The 19,872-nt window shown below is 52.8% G+C and overlaps 1 protein-coding gene across 1 annotated transcript; it reads left to right on the top strand.

The window, feature by feature from the left end:
• The first annotated feature begins 5,943 nt into the window (after window positions 1–5,943).
• Window positions 5,944–18,073, top strand: SLC10A4 (solute carrier family 10 member 4). The gene is made up of 3 exons (XM_038769115.1): window positions 5,944–6,290; window positions 11,033–11,243; window positions 17,188–18,073. Exons 1-3 carry the CDS (start codon window positions 5,944–5,946, stop codon window positions 17,704–17,706), a joined length of 1,077 nt encoding a protein of 358 aa, XP_038625043.1. The 3' UTR covers window positions 17,707–18,073.
• Window positions 18,074–19,872: the final 1,799 nt, after the last annotated feature.

The following is a 19,872-nucleotide window of genomic DNA, read 5'->3' as shown; positions in this document are numbered from 1 at the left end:
CCCCCTCCTTCCTCGCCCCCTCTCCATCCCCCCATCTTACCTCCTTCCCTTCCCCACAGCACCTGTATATATGTATATATGTTTCTACATATGTATTTATTTATTTTACTTGCACATATCTATTCTATTTATTTTATTTTGTTAATACGTTTGGTTTTGTTCTCTGTCTCCCCCTTCTAGACTGTGAGCCCGCTGTTGGGTAGGGACTGTCTCTATATGTTGCCAACTTGGACTTCCCAAGCGCTTAGTCCAGTGCTCTGCACACAGTAAGCGCTCAATAAATACGATTGATTGACTGATTGATTGCTTTGAACAGCGCCTGGCACATCGTTAAGTCCCCTCTAGGCTGTGAGCAGGTGTCTGTTATAGTGTTGGTGTGTACTCTCTCAAGCGCCCAGTCCAGCGCTCTGAACCCAGTAAACGCTCAATAAATACGATTGATTGCTTGATTGACATAGCGATTAACAAAGCAGCGCTTAGAACGGTGCTTTGCACATAGTAAGCGCTTAATAAATGCCATTTTTAAAAAAATACCACAATTATTGTCCAGGGCAGTAGCGGGGAAGTCTTTGGAGTTGGGAGTCGCTCTTCCTCCCTCGGCCGCCAGAGGGCAGCACGGACGCGATCAATCAATCAATTAATCAATCGTACTTATTGAGCGCTTACTGTGTGCACAGCACTGTACTAAGCGCTTGGGAAGGACAAGTTGGCAACATATAGAGACAGTCCCTACCCAACAGTGGGCTCACAGTCTATTGATGTTTGTTGTGTGACCGTGGGCAAGTCATTTCACTTCTCTGTGCCTCAGTTACCTCATTTGTAAAATGTGGGACAGGGCCCGCGTCATCATCATCATCAATCGTATTTATTGAGCGCTTACTGTGTGCAGAGCGCTGTACTAAGCGCTTGGGAAGTACAAATTGGCAACATATAGAGACAGTCCCTACCCAGCAGTGGGCTCACAGTCTAAAAGGGGGAGACAGAGAACAAAACCAAACGTACTAACAAAATAAAATAGAATAGATATGTACAAGTAAAATAGAGTAATAAATATGTACAAACATATCATCATCAATCGTATTTACTGAGCGCTTACTGTGTGCAGAGCACCGTACTAAGCGCTTGGGAAGTACAAATTGGCAACATACAGAGACAGTCCCTACCCAGCAGTGGGCTCACAGTTTAAAAGGGGGGAGACAGAGAACAAAACCGAACGTACTAACAAAATAAAATAAATAGAATAGCTATGTACAAGTAAAATAAATAGAGTAATAAATCTGTACAAACATATATACATATATACAGGTGCTGTGGGGAAGGGAAGGAGATAAGAAGGGGGGGATCACCTTGTAACCTCCCCAGCGCTTAGAACAGTGCTTTGCACATAGTAAGCGCTAATAAATGCTATTATTATTATTATTGTTATTATTATTATGATGATGATGAAGACGGCGATGAGGGCAGGAGCCTCCTCACGTCCACTCTGATTTGCTTGGTACAGTGCCCGGCACACATTAAGTACTCAACAAATACCACAATTATTATTATTATTATTATTATTTCCATCCCCCACAGGACCTGAACTCTAGCTGTGGACGAAGGAGGGTTGCCCTGAGTCATCCGCACCCTCCGGCCTGGCCTTCCCAAGCGCATTGGCCTGAACCGTGTGATTACTGGTAAAATAACTACGTGGTATTTGTTAAGCACTTACTTTGTGCCAGACACTGTACTAAGCGCTAGGGCCTTCCCATGCACATTGGCCTGAACCGTGTGATCACTGGTAAAATAACTGTAGTATTTGTTAAGCACTTACTTTGTGCCAGACACTGTACTAAGCGCTAGGGCCTTCCCATGCGCATTGGCCTGAACCGTGTGATCACTGGTAAAATAACTGTGGTATTTGTTAAGCTCTTACTTTGTGCCAGACACTGTACTAAGCGCTAGGGCCTGCCCACGTGCATTGGCCTGAACCATGTGATTGCTGGTAAAATAACTGTGGTATTTGTTAAGCACTTACTTTGTGCCAGACACTGTACTAAGCGCTAGGGCCTGCCCATGCATGTTGGCCTGAACCGTGTGATCGCTGGTAAAATAACTGTGGTATTTGTTAAGCACTTACTTTGTGCCAGACACTGTACGAAGCACTAGGGCCTGCCCATGCATGTTGGCCTGAACCATGTGATTGCTGGTAAAATAACTGTGGTATTTGTTAAGCACTTACTTTGTGCCAGACACTGTACTCAGCGCTAGGGCCTGCCCATGCGCATTGGCCTGAACCGTGTGATTGCTGGTAAAATAACTGTGGTATTTGTTAAGCACTTACTTTGTGCCAGACACTGTACTAAGCGCTAGGGCCTGCCCACGTGCATTGGCCTGAACCGTGTGATTGCTGGTAAAATAACTGTGGTATTTGTTAAGCACTTACTTTGTGCCAGACACTGTACTAAGCGCTAGGGCCTGCCCATGCGCGTTGGCCTGAACCGTGTGATCGCTGGTAAAATAACTGTGGTATTTGTTAAGCACTTATTTTGTGCCAGACACTGTACTAAGCGCTAGGGTAGTAGATACAAGGCAATTGAGTTGGACACAGTCCCTGTCCCATATAAGGCTCACAGTCTTAATTCCCATTTTACAGATGAGGTAGCTGATGCACAGAGAAGTGAAGTGACTTGTCCAAGGTCATACAGCAGACAGGTGGGAGAGAAGGGATTAGAACGTAAATCTGCCGACTCCCAAGCCCGGGCTCTATCCACTAGACCAAAGTGCTTCCCTTTTGGTATGGAGAACGGGACCAGAATCGGAACAGAATCTCTCTGAGACCTCAACCGCCGCAGCCCATCCCTGGAGGAGCCCAGTAAGAGTAAACTTACTGGATGCCCTGTTGTATCTTCATGGATCAATCAATCAAAGGTATTTATTGGGCGCTTACTGTTTGCAAAGCACCGTAGTAAGTGCTTGAGAGAGTTACAACAGAGTTGCTAGACACCTTCCCTGCCCACAATGAGCTTACTGTCTAGAGGGGAGACAGACACTAATAGAAACAAATGGCAGATATTGACATTAACGCTGTGGGGCTGAGGGAGGGGTGAATAAAGGGTGCAAATTCAAGTGCCAGGGTGACGCAGAAGGGAGTGGGAGAGAAGAGGAAATGAGGGACTGGGGGACCTAGAGACCAAGTGTACAAAAGCGTCTTCCTTGGTGACACACTCCTGGATGCAGGGTCACCTGTGATAATGCCATCTTCCAACTAAAGGGTGCTCAGAAACCCCCAATTTGGGGGTTTTCCAGCCCCGTTCGGAAGCAGTTGGTTTTGGAGAGAGAGCCGGGGAGCGAAGCTGGAGCCTGCCTGAGGCAGCAGTGAGGGCAGAGGAGGGCATCCTGCCCACCGCAGGGCCCTGGTACCATTAACCCTGTTGCCCCCAAACTGGGACTGGAGAGCCCCCCCCCCGCCCCCCCCCCCGCCCCGAGGTGGTCCACCCAAAACATCCTTCCAGCTTTGATGCTGTAAAGCCTGAGGACGTGGCCCTGCTCTCTAACCTCCCAGTGTGGGCCCTTAACCCCCTAACACCCACCCCACGCCTGTCTGGCTGATTAGAACTGAAGGTGCTGAGCCACACGCCCTTGGTCGGGAACAAGGGTCCGGTGGGCTCCAAACTCAGTCCCTGCCAGGGGACCAGGACTCCTGGATAAATGTTGTGCTGATTGCTCCTCTGGACAGCCGCCATCACCCAGCACCCCCAGTCACCCAGCACAGGCCAGCTGACACCACGACTCTCCCCTCTCCATCCCTGCCTCTCCCCCAGTGCCCCAGCATGAACCATCCAACACCCTTGACTCTTCCCTCTCCATCCCTGACTCTCCCCAGTGACCCAAAACAGACCATCCAACCCCCCTAACTCTGCCACTAGCTTGTGAGCTCGTTGTGGGCAGGGATCACCTCTCTTTGCTGCTGCATTGTACTTTCCCAAGCGCTCAGCACACAGTAAGAGCTCAATAAATGCCCTCTCCATCCCTGATTCTCCCCCCAGTGACCCAGCCCAGCCAACACCCCGGATTGACCCCTCTCCATCCCAGACTCTTCCGCAGGGCCCCAGCACGGACCATCCGACCCCCCCCCCAACTCTCCCCTCCAGCATGGACGATCGTCCTCGGCCCAGACCAGACCCGTTTTGGGCCCGGCTGGGATTCCCGCCGCCCATCTTCCTGAGGAAGCAGATTCTCCAGGCCCAAGCCCGGCCCAGCTATAAACTGCCCCCGCCTAGGGAGAGGAGGGGAAGCAGGAGGGGAAGGGAGGAGACGGGGGGCTGGGGAAGCCCCCGTTCGGTTATACTTACTGTGTGCAGAGCACTGGACTAAGCGCTTGGGAAGTCCAAGTCAGCAACATCTAGAGACGGTCCCTACCCAACAGCGGGCTCCCAGTCTAGAAGGGGGAGATGGAGAACCAAACAAATTAACAAGATAAAATAAGTAGAATAAATATGTACAAGTAAAATAGAGTAATAAATCTGTCCAGACACATATACATATATATAGGTGCTGTGGGGAAGGGAGGGAGGTAAGGCAGGGGGGATGGACTGTGAGCTTCCTTCTAGACTGTGAGCCCACTGTTGGGTAGGGACTGTCTCTATATGTTGCCAACTTGTACTTCCCAAGTGCTTAGTCCAGTGCTCTGCACACAGTAAGAGCTCAATAAATACGATCAATCAATCAATCGTATTTATTGATTGATTGGACTAAGCGCTTGGGAAGTCCAAGTCGGCAACATATAGAGACGGTCCCTACCCAACAGTGGGCTCACAGTCTAGAAGGGGGAGACAGAGAACAAAACCAAACATATTGACAAAATAAAATAAATAGAATAGATATGTACAAGTAAAATAAATCAATAAATAGAGTAATAAATATGTACAGACATACATATGACAAGACAGGCAAGACGGGCTTGCAGAAGCAGCGTGGCTCAATGGAAAGAGCACGGGCTTGGGAGTCAGAGGTCATGGGTTCAAATCCCGACTCTACCAATTGTCAGCTGTGTGAGCTTGGGCAAGTCACTTAACTTCTCTGGGCCTCAGTTCCCTCATCTGTAAAATGGGGATTAAGACTGTGAGCCCCACGTGGAACAACCTGATCTCCTTGTATCCCCCTCCAGCGCTTAGAACAGTGCTTTGCACATAGTAAGTGCTTAAATGCCGTTATTATTATTATATATCCATATATACAGGTGCTGTGGGGAAGGGAAGGAGGTAAGACAGGGGGATGGAGAGGGGGACGAGGGGGAGAGGAAGGAGGGGGCTGAGTGTGGGAAGGCCTCCTGGAGGAGGTGAGTGCTCGGTAGGGCTTTGAAGGGAGGAAGAGAGCGAGCTTGGCGGATGGGCAGAGGGATCGGGGGCATTCCAGGCCAGGGGGAGGACGTGGGCCGGGGGTCGACGGCGGGACAGGCGAGAACGAGGCCTAACGGGGAGGAGATTAGCAGCGGCAGAGGAGCGGAGGTTGCGGGCTGGGCTGGAGAAGGAGAGAAGGGAGGTGAGGGAGGAGGGGGCGAGGGGATGGATGGATGGACAGCCTCGAAGCCCAGGGTGAGGAGTTTCTGCCTGATGCGCAGATTGATCGGTAGCCACTGGAGATTTTTGACATGACGGATTGATTGCGAGAGGGAGGGGACGGTCCCTCGTCCGTCCTCCCCCCCTGTCCGCCCCCCCCCCCCCGGGTTCCCCCCCGGGCTGGGCGGGTCCCGGGGGGCGGGGCGCCTTCTCCCGTCCCTCCCCCGAGCGAGGGAGCGGCTGGGAGCCCGCCGTGGGGTAGGGCCCGTCTCTCTCTGTGCTGCCCACTTGGGCTCCCCAAGCGCTCAGTGCAGTGCAGGCAGTAGGCGCTCAGTAAATACGATTGATTGATTGATCGACTGGTCCGTGCGTCCGTCCATCCCTCCGTGGGTGGGTCGGGGCCATGTCTCCTCCGCCCGTCCCTCCCAGCGACGGGGGTCCAGCCCCCGTCCCGGTCCCGGGCCCGGGGCTGAGCTTGCTGGTGGGCGTGGGGCTGGCGGGGGCCATGCTGGGGCTGGGCTGCAGCGCCCGCCCCTCCCGCTGGGGGTCGCCGTGGGGGGTCCCCCCGGCCGCCCCGCTGCTGGCGCTGCTCAGCCAGTTCGCGCTCCTGCCGCTGCTGGCCTGCCTGCTGGCCCTGGCCTGCCGCCTCCCCGCCGTGCCCGCCGTGGCCGTGCTGCTCTGCGGCTGCTGCCCCGGGGGAAACCTCTCCAACCTCATGACCCTGCTGGTCGACGGTGACATGAACCTCAGGTACCCCCCCTTCACCCCCCCCCCCCCACCAGCCAGCCAGCCAGCCAACCGTCCATCCGTCCTAAGCGCGGGGGGGATATTCTATTTACTATTCCATTGATTTTTCCATCCATCCATCCATCCATCCATCCGTCCTAAGCGCGGGGGGGATATTCTATTTACTATTCCATTTATTTTTCCATCCATCCATCCATCCATCCATCTATCCATCCATCCATCCATCCATCCATCCGTCCTAAGCGCGGGGGGGACATTCTATTTACTATTCCATTGATTTTTCCATCCATCCATCCATCCATCCATCCATCCATCCATCCATGCTAAGCGCGGGGGGGATATTCTATTTACTATTCCACTTATTTTTCCATCCATCCATCCATCCATCCATCCATGCTAAGCGCGGGGGGGATATTCTATTTACTATTCCACTTATTTTTCCATCCATCCATCCATCCATCCATCCATCCGTCCTAAGCGCGGGGGGGATATTCCATTTGCTATTCCATTTATTTTTCCACCTATCCATCCATCCGTCCGTCCATCCGTCCTAAGCGCGGGGGGATATTCTATTTACTATTCCATTTATTTTTCCATCCATCCATCCATCCATCCATCCATCCATCCATCCATCCATCCTAAGCGCGGGGGGGGGGGGGGATATTCTATTTACTATTCCATTTATTTTTCCATCCATCCATCCATCCATGCTAAGCGCGGGGGGGGGGGGGGGATATTCTATTTACTATTCCATTTATTTTTCCATCCATCCATCCATGCTAAGCGCGGGGGGGGGGGACATTCTATTTACTATTCCATTTATTTTTCCATCCATCCATCCATGCTAAGCGCGGGGGGGACATTCTATTTACTATTCCATTTATTTTTCCATCCATCCATCCATCCATGCTAAGCGCGGGGGGGATATTCTATTTACTATTCCATTTATTTTTCCATCCATCCATTCATGCTAAGCGCGGGGGGGATATTCTATTTACTATTCTATTTATTTTTCCATCCATCCATCCATGCTAAGCGCGGGGGGGGGATATTCTATTTACTATTCTATTTATTTCTCCATCCATCCATCCATCCATGCTAAGCGCGGGGGGGATATTCTATTTACTATTCCATTTATTTTTCCATTCATCCATAATAATAATAATGACATTTATTAAGCGCTTACTATGTGCAAAGCACTGTTCTAAGCGCGGGGCGGATATTCTATTTACTATTCCACTTATTTTCCCATCCATCCATCCATAATAATAATAATGATGACATTTATTAAGCGCTTACTATGTGCAGAGCACTGTTCTAAGCGCTGGGGAGTTTACAAGGTGATCAGGTTGTCCCACGCGGGGCTCACGGTCTTAATCCCCATTTTACAGATGAGGTAACTGAGGCCCAGAGAATTTAAGTGACTTGCCCAAAGTCACACAGCCGACAAGTGGCGGAGCCGGGATTTGAACCCATGACCTCTGAATCCAAAGCCCGGGCTCTTTCCACCGAGCCATGCTGCTTCCATCCATGCTAAGCGCGGGGGGGGATATTCTATTTACTATTCCATTTATTTTTCCATCCATTCTAAGCCCGGGGGGGGGATATTCTATTTACTATTTATTTTTTCATTCAATCGTATCTATTGAGCGCTTACTGTGTGCAGAGCACCGGACTAAGCGCTTGGGAAGTACAAGTTGGTATTTATTTTGGTTTTGTTCTCTGTCTCCCCCTTCTAGACTGTGAGCCCACTGTTGGGTAGGGACTGTCTCTGTAAGTTGCCAACTTGGACTTCCCAAGCGCTTAGTACAGTGCTCTGCGCACAGTAAGCGCTCAATAAATACGATTTATTGATTGATTGATTCATCCATCCATCCATCCGTCCATTCTAAGCGCGGGGGGGATATTCTATTTACTATTCTATTTATTTTTTCATTCAATCGTATTTATTGAGCGCTTACTGTGTGCAGAGCACCGGACGAAGTGCTTGGGAAGTACAAGTTAGCATTTATTTTGTTAATGATGTGCATCTAGCTTTACTTTCATTCATTCATTCAATCGCATTTACTGAGCGCTTACTGTGTGCAGAGCACTGTACTAAGCGCTTGGGAAGTACAAGTTAGTATTTATTTTGTTAATGACGTCCATCTAGCTTTACTTTCATTCATTCATTCATTCAATCGCATTTACTGAGCGCTTACTGTGTGCAGAGCACCGGACTAAGCGCTTGGGAGGTACAAGTTAGTATTTATTTTGTTAATGATGTGCATCTAGCTTTACTTTCATTCATTCATTCAATCGCATTTACTGAGCGCTTACTGTGTGCAGAGCACTGGACTAAGCGCTTGAGAAGTACAAGTATTTATTTTGTTAATGATGTGCATCTAGCTTTACTTCTCCTTATTCTGATGACTTAATAATGATGGTACTTATTAAGCGCTTACTATGTGCAAAGCACTGTTCTAAGCGCCGGACGTGACACTTGTCCACACGTTTTGTTTTGTTGCCTGTCTCCCCCTTCTAGACTGTGAGCCCGCTGTTGGGTAGGGACCGGCTCTAGATGTTGCCAACTTGGACTTCCCAAGCGCTTAGTATTCATTCAGTCGTATTTATTGAGCGCTTACTGTGTGCAGAGCACTGGACTAAGCGCTTGGGAAGTAAAAGCTGGCAACATATAGAGATGGTGCCTGCTCTGCACACAGTAAGCGCTCAATAAATACGATTGAATGAATGAACTGAGCTCCCTCCTTCCTCTCCCCCCCTTCCCCCTCCCCATCCCCCCGCCTTACCTCCTTCCCCTCCCCACAGCACCTGTATATATGCGTGTACACATTTATTACTCCATTTATTTTACTTGGACATATTTATTCTATTTATCTTATTTTGTTAATATGTTTTGTTTTGTTGCCTGTCTCCCCCTTATAGACTGTGAACCCGCTGTTGGGTAGGGACCGTCTCTATATGTTGCCAACTTGGACTTCCCAAGCGCTTAGTACAGTGCTGTGCACACAGTAAGCGCTCAATAAATACAATTGAATGAACTGAGCCCCCTCCTTCCTCTCCCCCCTCTTCCCCCTCCCCATCCCCCCGCCTTACCTTCTTCCCCTCCCCACAGCACCTGTATATGTTTGTACACATTTATTACTCTATTTATTTTACTTGGACATATTTATTCTATTTATTTTATTTTGTTAATATGCTTTGTTGCCTGTCTCCCCCTTCTAGACTATGAGCCCGCTGTTGGGTAGGGGAGGGGCCGTCTCTATATGTTGCCAAGTCGTACTTCCCAAGCGCTTAGTACAGTGCTCTGCACACAGTAAGCGCTCAATAAATACGATTGAATGAATAAATGAATGAATCCATCCATCCATCCAGCCAGCGCGGCTCCGTGGAAAGACCACCGGCTTGGAAGTCGGAGGTCATGGCTTCAAATCCCCGTCTCCCCCAATTAATAATGACGGCATGTGTTAAGCGCTTACTATGTGCCAAGCACTGTTCTAAGCGCTCGGGAGGTTACAAGGTGATCACGTTGTCCCACGGGGGGCTCACAGTCTTCATCCCCATTTTACAGATGAGGGAACTGAGGCACAGAGAACTTACGTGACTTGCCCAAAGTCACACAGCTGGCAAGTGGCAGAGGCAGGATTAGAACCCACGGCCTCTGACTCCTAAAGCCGTGCTCTTTCCATTGGGCCACGCTGCTTCTCATCCATTCATTCATTCATTCCACCGTATTTATCGAGCGCTTACTGTGTGCACACCACTGTACTAAGCGCTTGGAAAGTACAATTCGGCAATAGAGACGATCCCTGCCCACCACGGGTTTACAGTCTAGAGGAGCACCCCCTTCTCCCTCTCTCCCCCAGCCTCGGGAGTGTGCGGGGACTTAATCATCATCAATCGTATTTATTGAGCGCTTACTATGTGCAGAGCACTGTACTAAGCGACTTAATAATAATGGTATTGGTTAAGCGCTTACTGGCTTAGTGGAAAGAGCACGGGCTTGGGGGTCACCGGACGTGGGTTCTAATCCCGACTCGTCCACTTCATTCATTCATTCATTCAATCGTATTTACTGAGCTCTTGCTGTGAGCAGAGCACTGTACTAAGCGCTACGTGTCTGCTGCGTGACCTTGGGCAAGGCACTTCACTTCTCTGTGCCTCAGTGACCTCATCTGTAAAATGGGAATGAAGACTGTGAGCCTTCGCGGTGAGACGGTGATAACAGGGCTGGGCACAGAGTAAGCGCTTAACAAATACCATAATTATCGTGATTATCCCTTCAATCGTACTTATTGAGCGCTTCCTGCGTGCGGAGCACTGTCCTGAGCGCTTAGCACTGTACTCTGTGCCAAGCGCTGGGCTAGATAAAAGGTATCCAGGTTGCTGCACGTGGGGCGGCCAGTCTTCGTCCCCCTTTTCCAGATGAGGCCACTGAGGCACAGGGAAGTGAAGCGGTCCGTCCGAGGTCCCACCGCAGAGCAGTGGCGGAGTCGGGATTAGAACCCAGGTCCTGTGACTCCGAAGCCCGGGCTGCTGCCTGTAGGCCACGGTTTCTCCGGGGCCCGGGGCTGGGGAGGGAGGGGAGCGGGTGGGCTTGGTGCTGGGGTCCCCGGTGTGTGTGTGTGTGTGTGTGTGTGTGTGTGTGTGTGTGTGTGTGTGTGTGTGTGTGTGTCCCCGTGTCCCCGTGGGGAGGTGGGCGTCCTCCTGAGCCCGCGGCCCCCCGCCCCCCGTTTCCCCCGCAGCGTTGTGATGACCATCTCCTCCACGCTGCTGGCGCTGCCTCTCATGCCGCTGTGCCTGTGGGCCTTCAGCCGCCCCTGGATCAACACCCCGCTGGTGCGCCTCCTGCCCCTGGGCGCCGTCACCCTCACCCTGTGCTGCACGCTCCTGCCCATCGGCCTGGGGGTCTTCATCCGCTACAAGTTCAGCAGGGTCGCCGACTACCTGCTTAAGGTAGGCAGCGCCCCAGCGCAGTCCAGCGCCTCCCCTTCCCCCGCCCCACGCAGTCCCCAGCCCCCTCCCCAGCCCAGAGTCCCCCTCCTTAGCCCCAGCGCAGTCCAGCGCTTCCCCTTCCCCAGCCCCAGCGCAGTCCCCAGCCCCAGCGTAGTCCCCAGCCCCTCTCCTTAGCCCCAGCGCAGTCCAGAGCCCCCCTCCCCAGCCCCAGCGCAGTCCACAGCCCCCTCCCCAGACCCAACGCAGTCCAGGGCCCCTCTCCTTAGCCCCAGCGCAGTCCAGAGCCCCCCTCCCCAGCCCCAGCGCAGTCCACAGCCCCCTCCCCAGACCCAACGCAGTCCAGTGCCCCTCTCCTTAGCCCCAGCGCAGTCCAGAGCCCCCCTCCCCAGCCCCAGCGCAGTCCCCAGCCCCCTCCCCAGACCCAACGCAGTCCAGGGCCCCTCTCCTTAGCCCCAGCGCAGTCCAGAGCCCCCCTCCCCAGCCCCAGCGCAGTCCACAGCCCCCTCCCCAGACCCAACGCAGTCCAGGGCCCCTCTCCTTAGCCCCAGCGCAGTCCAGAGCCCCTCTCCTTAGACCCAGCGCAGTCCAGAGCCCCCTCCCCAGCCCTAGCGCAGTCCAGAGCCCCTCTCCTTAGCCCCAGCGCAGTCCCCAGCCCCTCCCCAGCCCCAGCGCAATCCCCAGCCCCTCTCCTTAGCCCCAGCGCAGCCCAGAGCCCCTCTCCTTAGACCCAATGCAGTCCACCGCCCCCCTCCTTAGCCCCAGCGCAGTCCCCAGCCCCTCCCCAGCCCCAGCGCAGTCCACAGCCCCTCTCCTTAGACCCAGCGCAGTCCAGAGCCCCCCTCCCCAGCCCCAGCGTAGTCCAGAGCCCCCCTCCCCTGCCCCAGCGCAGTTCAGAGTCCCTCTCCTTAGACCCAGCGCAGTCCAGAGCCCCCCTTCCCAGCCCCAGCGCAGTCCAGGACCCCTGTCCTTAGACCCAATGCAGTCCACTGCCCCCCTCCCCAGCCCCAGAGCAGTCCAGGGCCCCTCTCCTTAGACACAGCGCAGTCCAGCGCCCCCCCCCCCCCCAGCCCCAGCGCAGTCCACAGCCCCTCTCCTTAGCCCCAGCGCAGTCCACAGCCCTCTCCCCAGCCCCAGCGCAGTCCAGGGCCCCTCTCCTTAGACCCAGCGCAGTCCAGAGCCCCCCTCCCCAGCCCCAGCGCAGTCAAGGGACCCTCTCCTTGGACCCAGCGCAGTCCACAGCCCCCTCCCCAGCCCCAGCGCAGTCCCCAGCCCCCTCCCCAGCCCCAGCGCAGTCCCCAGCCCCTCCCCAGCCCCAGCGCAGTCCCCAGCCCCGTCCCCAGCCCCAGCGCAGTCCACAGCCCCTCTCCTTAGCCCCAGCGCAGTCCACAGCCCCCCTCCCCAGCCCCAGCATAGTCCAGAGCCCCCCCTCCCCAGCCCCAGCGCAGTCCACAGCCCCTCTCCTTAGCCCCAGCGCAGTCCAGAGCCCCCCTTCCCAGCCCCAGCGCAGTCCACAGCCCCTCTCCTTAGCCCCAGCGCAGTCCAGAGCCCCCCTTCCCAGCCCCAGCGCAGTCCAGGACCCCTGTCCTTAGACCCAATGCAGTCCACTGCCCCCCTCCCCAGCCCCAGAGCAGTCCAGGGCCCCTCTCCTTAGACACAGCGCAGTCCAGCGCCCCCCCCCAGCCCCAGCGCAGTCCAGAGCCCCCTCCCCAGCCCCAGCGCAGTCCAGAGTCCCTCTCCTTAGACCCAGCGCAGTCCAGAGCCCCCCTCCCCAGCCCCAGCATAGTCCAGAGCCCCCCTCCCCAGTCCCAGCGCAGTCCAGAGCCCCCCTCCCCCGCCCCAGCGCCGCCCAGCTCTCCCCAACGGCGGCCCCCGGTGTCCTCCCGGCCCCAGCCCAAGCCCCCCGGCGGTGTCGGGGCTGTCGGAACAAAGAACCAGGGGCCTTCGCTGGGTCCAAAGGAAACCTCGGGGCCTGGGCAGACCCCGCGGGGGGGAGGTTTCGGGGTGGGAGGGCCCTGCACCCCGAAACGGATCAACCCCTCCCGACCCCAACAGGTGGGACACTCCTTCCCAACTCTGCACCCCGGGAGAACCGAAACGATCCGAACCGATCGGTTCCTTCCGAAGACACGCACTGAAACCTCGGCGTTGTGCAAACGCCACAAAGGCCATTCCGAACCCACAAGGAATACTTCCAATCCGAGAAAGGGAGAGGAGGGTTTATTCATTCATTCCTTCATTCATTAAATCGTATTTATTGAGCGCTTACTGTGTGCAGAGCACTGTATTAAGCGCTTGGGAAGTACAAGTCGGCAGCATAGAGAGACGGTCCCTACCCAATCAATCAATCAATCGTATTTATTGAGCGCTTACTGTGTGCAGAACACTGGACTGAGCGCTTGGGAAGTCCAAGTTGGCAACATATAGAGACGGTCCCTCCCCAACAGTGGGCTCACAGTCTAGAAGGGGGAGACAGAGAGCAAAACCAAACATATTAACAAAATAAAATAAATAGAATAGATATAATAATAATAATGGCATTTATTAAGCGCTTACTATGTGCAAAGCACTGTTCTAAGCGCTGTGATATGTACAAGTAAAATAAATAAATAAATAGAGTAATAAATCCATACAAACATATCACCATCATCATCATCAATCGTATTTATTGAGCGCTTACTGTGTGCAGAGCACTGTACTAAGCGCTTGGGAAGTACAAGTCGGCAACATATAGAGACAGTCCCTACCCAACGGTGGGCTCACAGTCTAAAAGGGGGAGACAGAGAACAAAACCAAACATACTAACAAAATAAAATAAATAGAATAGATATGTACAAGTAAAATAAATAGAGTAACAAATATGTACAAACATATATACATATATACAGGTGCTGTGGGGAAGGGAAGGAGGTAAGACGGGGGGATGGAGAAGGGGACGAGGGGGAGAGGAAGGAAGGGGCTCAGTCTGGGAAGGCCTCCTGGAGGAGGTGAGCTCTTAGTAGGGCCTTGGAGGAAGAGAGCTAGCTTGGCAGATGGGCAGTGGGAGGGCATTAACGGACTCACAGTCTATAAGGGGGAGACAGACAACAAAACAAAACATGTAGACGGGTGTCAAAGTCGTCAGAACAAATAGAATTAAATCTATATTCATTCATTCATTCAAAAGTATTTATTGAGCACTTACTGTGTGCAGGGCACTGTACTAAGCGCTTCATTCATTCAACCGTATTTATTGAGCGCTTACTGTGTGCAGAGCACTGGACTAAGCGCTTGAGACGTACAAGTCGGCAACAATGCACATCGTTAACAAAATAAATAGAATAGTAAATATGTACAAGTAAAATAGAGTAGTAAATCTGTACAGATATATATAAGTACTGTGGGGAGGGGAAGGAGGTAGGGCGGGGGGGGATGGAGAGGAAGAGAGGAAAAAAGGGGTCAGTCTGGGAAGGCCTCCTGGAGGAGGTGAGCTCTCAGTAGGGCTTTGAAGGGAGGGAGAGAGCTAGTTCTGTAGACTTCTAGACTGTGAGCCCACTGTTGGGTAGGGACTGTCTCTATATGTTGCCAGCTTGTACTTTCCAAGCGCTTAATACAGTGCTCTGCACACAGTAAGCGCTCAATAAATACGATTGATTGATTGATTGATTGATAGTTTGGTGGATGTGAGGACGGAGGGCATTCCGGGCCAGGGGGAGGACGTGGGCCGGGGGTCGACGGCGGGACAAGCGAGAACGAAGGACATACAGTGAGGAGGTTAGCGGCAGAGGAGGGTGAGGGCTGGGCTGGAGGAGAAAAGAAGGGTTTAGTGCAAAGTGTTCACGGGTCTTTGAGCACACCGAGGGGAGGGGGGCAACAGCATTCTTTTTTTCTTTTTTGACATCAGCAATTTTGCTACGTTCTGTAATTAATTTCTACCAGGCCAAAGGGACCCCTCCAATTCACAAGTCACAGGGCTTCCTGGTGGGCGGCGGCTCCCAGCGGGGGCTTAGGGAGGGGTGTCCTGTCTTGGACAAAGGGCTTAACAAACGCAGACTTATCCATCAAGCCTTGAAGGAAACCCTGGGGCAAGGGAAAGATCCCATCGTCTCCCTCACAGGAGAAACCCCGAGGGGATTGGAGGTGAGGGTGGAGGAAACCAGCGATTAGAACACTGTTTGGCACATTGTAAGCGCTTAACAAATACCATCATCATTATTAAAATGCCCCCTTCTGTGAAGAGGCTCTCTAACGTGATCGATATCGACTCTCGGTTCCAAGGCGCCTTAGGCAATTGATATGACCCCAAATGCGGAGCCCCAATCAATCAATTGGCTGACCGAATTTATCGGGAGATTCCGTAGGGGCTTGGGAGAGTTCAACAGAATTAGAAGACCCAACCCCTACCCTCAAAGAGTTTACAATGTGGCGACTGTAGAAACCCCCTTCCTATTCTGCATCGCCTCAAAATGCAAAAACCTACGCATTATCTCCAACAATCACCGCATGGTCGGATCTCCTGCGAAAATTGCTCGCAGCTTCTCCATCAATCACCCTCCAGCATCTCTCGGTGAGGAAGTTGGTGGGGGGGGGGGAGCGAAGACGAGGAGAAGGGATGGCTTCTCCCCACCCCCCACCCCCATTTCCTTGGCCGTGTTACAGGGATCTGGCAAAACACCAAGACTGCACTAAGCCCTGCAAGCGCAGAAATGCACACTCCAAAGGGCCTCGCCCCACCTGAATATGTTTGAGCTGTTTAAGTCAAGAGACCCGTTCCAAGCCGTCTCTAAGCCTACAGATCAAAGCAAACGGAATTGGGGGAAAAAAAAATCTTCAATCCTCTCGCAAACATTCATATCATAGCGTTTTCGTCCTCCAGTCACCCAACTAAAGAGTTTTACTGTTTCACTGCTAGGGTGTCGGGGGCGTTATCCCGGGTACATAAAGATGTCACTCGGGGTCACGTAATGACTATTTCGCTCGGCCTCTCCCCTCCCGGCCCTCTCAATCAGTTAATTAGTTGTATTTATCGAGCACTTACTGTGTGCAGAGCACTGTACTAAGCGATTGGGAGTGAGTTCTTTGTGGGCAGGGATTGTCACTCTTTTTCGCTGTACTGGATTCTCCCAAGCGCTTAGTACAGTGCCCTGCACACAGTAAGCGCTCAATAAATACGATTGAACAATGTAATAATGAACAGGGAGAGCAGAGAAGGGAAGGGCTGGCACGCTGGACCAGAGGGCCTGTGGAGGACTGAGGGGGGTGGGAGGAGATGTGGGGGGAACCCAGGGGTGGAGGGTGGGAGGGAAGGGCCGGCATAGAGCACGGGCCTCGGAGTCAGAAGCTCTTGAGTTCTAATCCCGCTCCGCCTACTGCCATGGGCAAGTCACTTCACTTCTCTGGGCCTCAGTTACCTCATCTGTAAAATGGGGGTTAATAATAATGATAGCATTTAAGCGCTTACTATGTGCAAAGCACCGTTACGGTGAACCCGTTGTGGGGCACGGGCTGTGTCCAACCCGATTTGCCTGTAACCATCCCAGCGCTTAGTACAGAGCCTGGCACATGGTATGCGCTTTACAAATACCACAGTTATTATAAACCGTGGTATTTGTGGGAAGCAGCGTGGCTTAGTGGAAAGGGCGCGGGCTTGGGAGTCAGAGGTCACGGGTTCAAATCCCGGCTCAGCCACTTGTCAGCTGCGTGCACTTGGGCAAGCCACTTAACTTCTCTGGGCCTCAGTGACCTCATCTGTAAAATGGGGATTAATACTGTGGGCCCCACGTGGGACAACCTGATCACCCTGTATCCCCCCCAGCGCTTAGAACAGTGCTTCACACATAGTAAGCGCTTAACAAATACCACCATTATTATTATTATTATAAGGAGGGCAGGAGGGGGAAGCCCAGGAATCCCCCGCCGGCCCCTGGTCCCCCTTCCTTGCCAACTAACGGGGTTTTTCTGCCCCTAGGCCTCCCTGTGGTCTCTGCTGGTGACCCTGGTGGTTCTTTTCATCGTGACCAGCACCACGCTGGGGCCCGAGCTGCTGGCCAGCATCCCCGCCACCGTCTACATGATAGCCATCCTCATGCCGCTGGCCGGCTACGCCCTGGGCTACGGCCTGGCCACCCTTTGCCGCCTCCCTCCCAGCAGCAGGAGGACCGTGGCCCTGGAGACGGGGGGCCAGAACGTGCAGCTGTGCACGGCCATCCTGAAGCTCACCTTCCCCCCGCATCTCGTGGGGAGCATGTACATGTTTCCCCTGCTTTATGCGCTGTTCCAGGCGGCCGAGGCCGGGCTTTTCGTGCTCGCCTATAAGATGTTCGGGAGAGAGGACCTGCCGAAGCAGGACCGCCTGGACGAAGAGGAGGATACAAATATTTCTTACAAGAAGCTCAAGGAGGAGGAAATGGCAGACACCTCCTATGGTACAGTGACCGTGGATGCTCCTGGTTCTGTCATGATGACACCCACACAGACGTCGCTGTAGAGGTCCCCTCCTCCCTTCTTCCCCCCCATCCGTTGTATAGCCTTTAGGATGTCCCTCCCGCACCCCCTTCCTCGCCGTTACACTACAACAATGGCTATCACAGCAGGTCACACCGTGGCGAAGTAGAGATGCTCTTAGGCAGTTAAACTGAAAGCCCCGGGAGGCGGCTGCCAGCTCTAATAAACCCTCTTTAGCAGAAGTCCAGACTCTTTGAAACCGGGAAGCTATTAGAAGAAGCATGCCCCTACCATACCCAAGATCCTTGCGCGCTCGGCGCAAGCTGTATTCGGAGTAGATAATTGAGTTGCAAGCATTTCATTCACTGTGGAAAAAAGTGTGTGTCGTGCGGCTTATAAATACATGGGGAAAAGAAAAAGGAATGTGTCATGTTTGTGTCCAGTTGGCAGACGCCGGTGACGGCTCAGCCGAGAAGAAATGCAAAGATGCCCCTCGACTTTGTCAGGGAGATGCATCAGATGCGAGGAGCCTGACAATTAAGGCGGTCTAAAATGGACTGTCTGCTCTCTGTCTTCTTTTAGACTGTGAGCCCACTGTTGGGTAGGGACTGTCTCTATATGTTGCCAATTTGTACTTCCCAAGCGCTTAGTACAGTGCTCTGCACATAGTAAGCGCTCAATAAATACGATTGATTGATTGCTCCTCCGTGCCACCCCCTTGAACTCCCCTACTTGGGCTCTACAAAAGATGGCTGTTATTTCTTCCACTTGAAACGCCTGGAGCTGAGAAACGGGCCCCCCACCGCTAAGGACCACCCCTCTTCTAGATTGTAAACTCGCTGCGGTTAGGAAACGTGTCTACCAACTCTGTTGTATTGTATAGCGCTTAATGCAGTTCTGTGCACACGGTATGCGCTCCATAAATAGGATTGATTGCCCCGGGGGTGTGTGTGTGTGTGTGCTCAATCTTGGCATAAACGCTGGCAGCGCGGCCTACCCTCTCCCCAGCCCCCCGAATCTCATTCCCGCGATCATCATCATCAATCGTATTTATTGAGCGCTTACTGTGTGCAGAGCACTGTACTAAGCGCTTGGGAGGTACAAGTTGGCAACATATAGAGACAGTCCCTACCCAACAGTGGGCTCACAGTCTAAAAGGGTAAGGCCCTGCTCCCTGGAGAAGCCCCCCCACCCCCAAGGCCCCCTAAATCCAGAAAGCAGCGTGGTGTGGTGGATAGAGAACGGGCCTGCGAGTCGGAAGGACCTGAGATCTAACCCCGACTCCTCCACTTGCCTGCTGTGTGACCTTGGGCCAGTCCCTTGACTTCTCTGTGCCTCGGTGCCCTCATCTGTAAAACGGGGATTGAGACCGTGTCCGACCCGATTTGCTTGTAACCAACCCAGCGCTTGGTACAGAGCCTGGCTCATAGTAAGCGCTTTACAAATCAATCAATCAATCACATTTATTGAGCGCTTACTATGTGCAGAGCACTGTACTAAGCGCTTGGGAAATACCACAAATACCACAATTATTAAAAGGGGGGTAGGAGGGGGAAGCCCAGGAAATACCCCGCCGGCCCGTGGTCCCCCTTCCTTGCCAACTAACGGGGTTGCCAACTAACTAATCCCCATCTGTAAAATGGGGATTGAGACAGGAAGCCCCACGTGGGGCAGGGATGGTGTCCAAGCCGACTGGCTTGTATCCGGCGCTTAGTACAGTGCCTGGCACATAGTAAGTACTTAAATACCATTATTATTATTATTATTGAACTAATCCCCATCTGTAAAATGGGGATTGAGACAGGAAGCCCCACGTGGGGCAGGGATGGTGTCCAAGCCGACTGGCTTGCATCCGGCGCTTAGTACAGTGCCTGGCACATAGTAGGTACTTAAATACCATTATTATTATTATTATTGAACTAATCCCCACCTGTAAAATGGGGATTGAGACAGAGAGCCCCACGTGGGGCAGGGATGGTGTCCAAGCCGACTGGCTTGTATCCGGCGCTTAGTACAGTGCCTGGCACATAGTAAGTACTTAAATACCATTATTATTATTATTATTATTGAACTAATCCCCATCTGTAAAATGGGGATTGAGACAAAGAGCCCCACGTGGGGCAGGGCTGGTGTCCAAGCCGACTGGCTTGTATCCAGCGCTTAGTACAGTGCCTGGCACATAGCAATAATAATAATAATGGCATTTATT

This window comes from Tachyglossus aculeatus, chromosome X5 (assembly GCF_015852505.1).
Source record: "Tachyglossus aculeatus isolate mTacAcu1 chromosome X5, mTacAcu1.pri, whole genome shotgun sequence".
Classification (NCBI taxonomy): domain Eukaryota; kingdom Metazoa; phylum Chordata; class Mammalia; order Monotremata; family Tachyglossidae; genus Tachyglossus; species Tachyglossus aculeatus.
Note: the sequence above shows the minus strand (reverse complement) of the source record. Positions and strands in the feature narration are given on the sequence as shown.

Coding starts and splice junctions, on each gene's coding strand:
- SLC10A4 (XM_038769115.1), top strand. CDS start 5,944: ATGTCTCCTCCGCCCGTCCCTCCCAGCGACGGGGGTCCAGCCCCCGTC. Junction 6,291..11,032: donor GACGGTGACATGAACCTCAG/GTACCCCCCCTT, acceptor TTTCCCCCGCAG/CGTTGTGATGACCATCTCCT. Junction 11,244..17,187: donor TCGCCGACTACCTGCTTAAG/GTAGGCAGCGCC, acceptor TTCTGCCCCTAG/GCCTCCCTGTGGTCTCTGCT.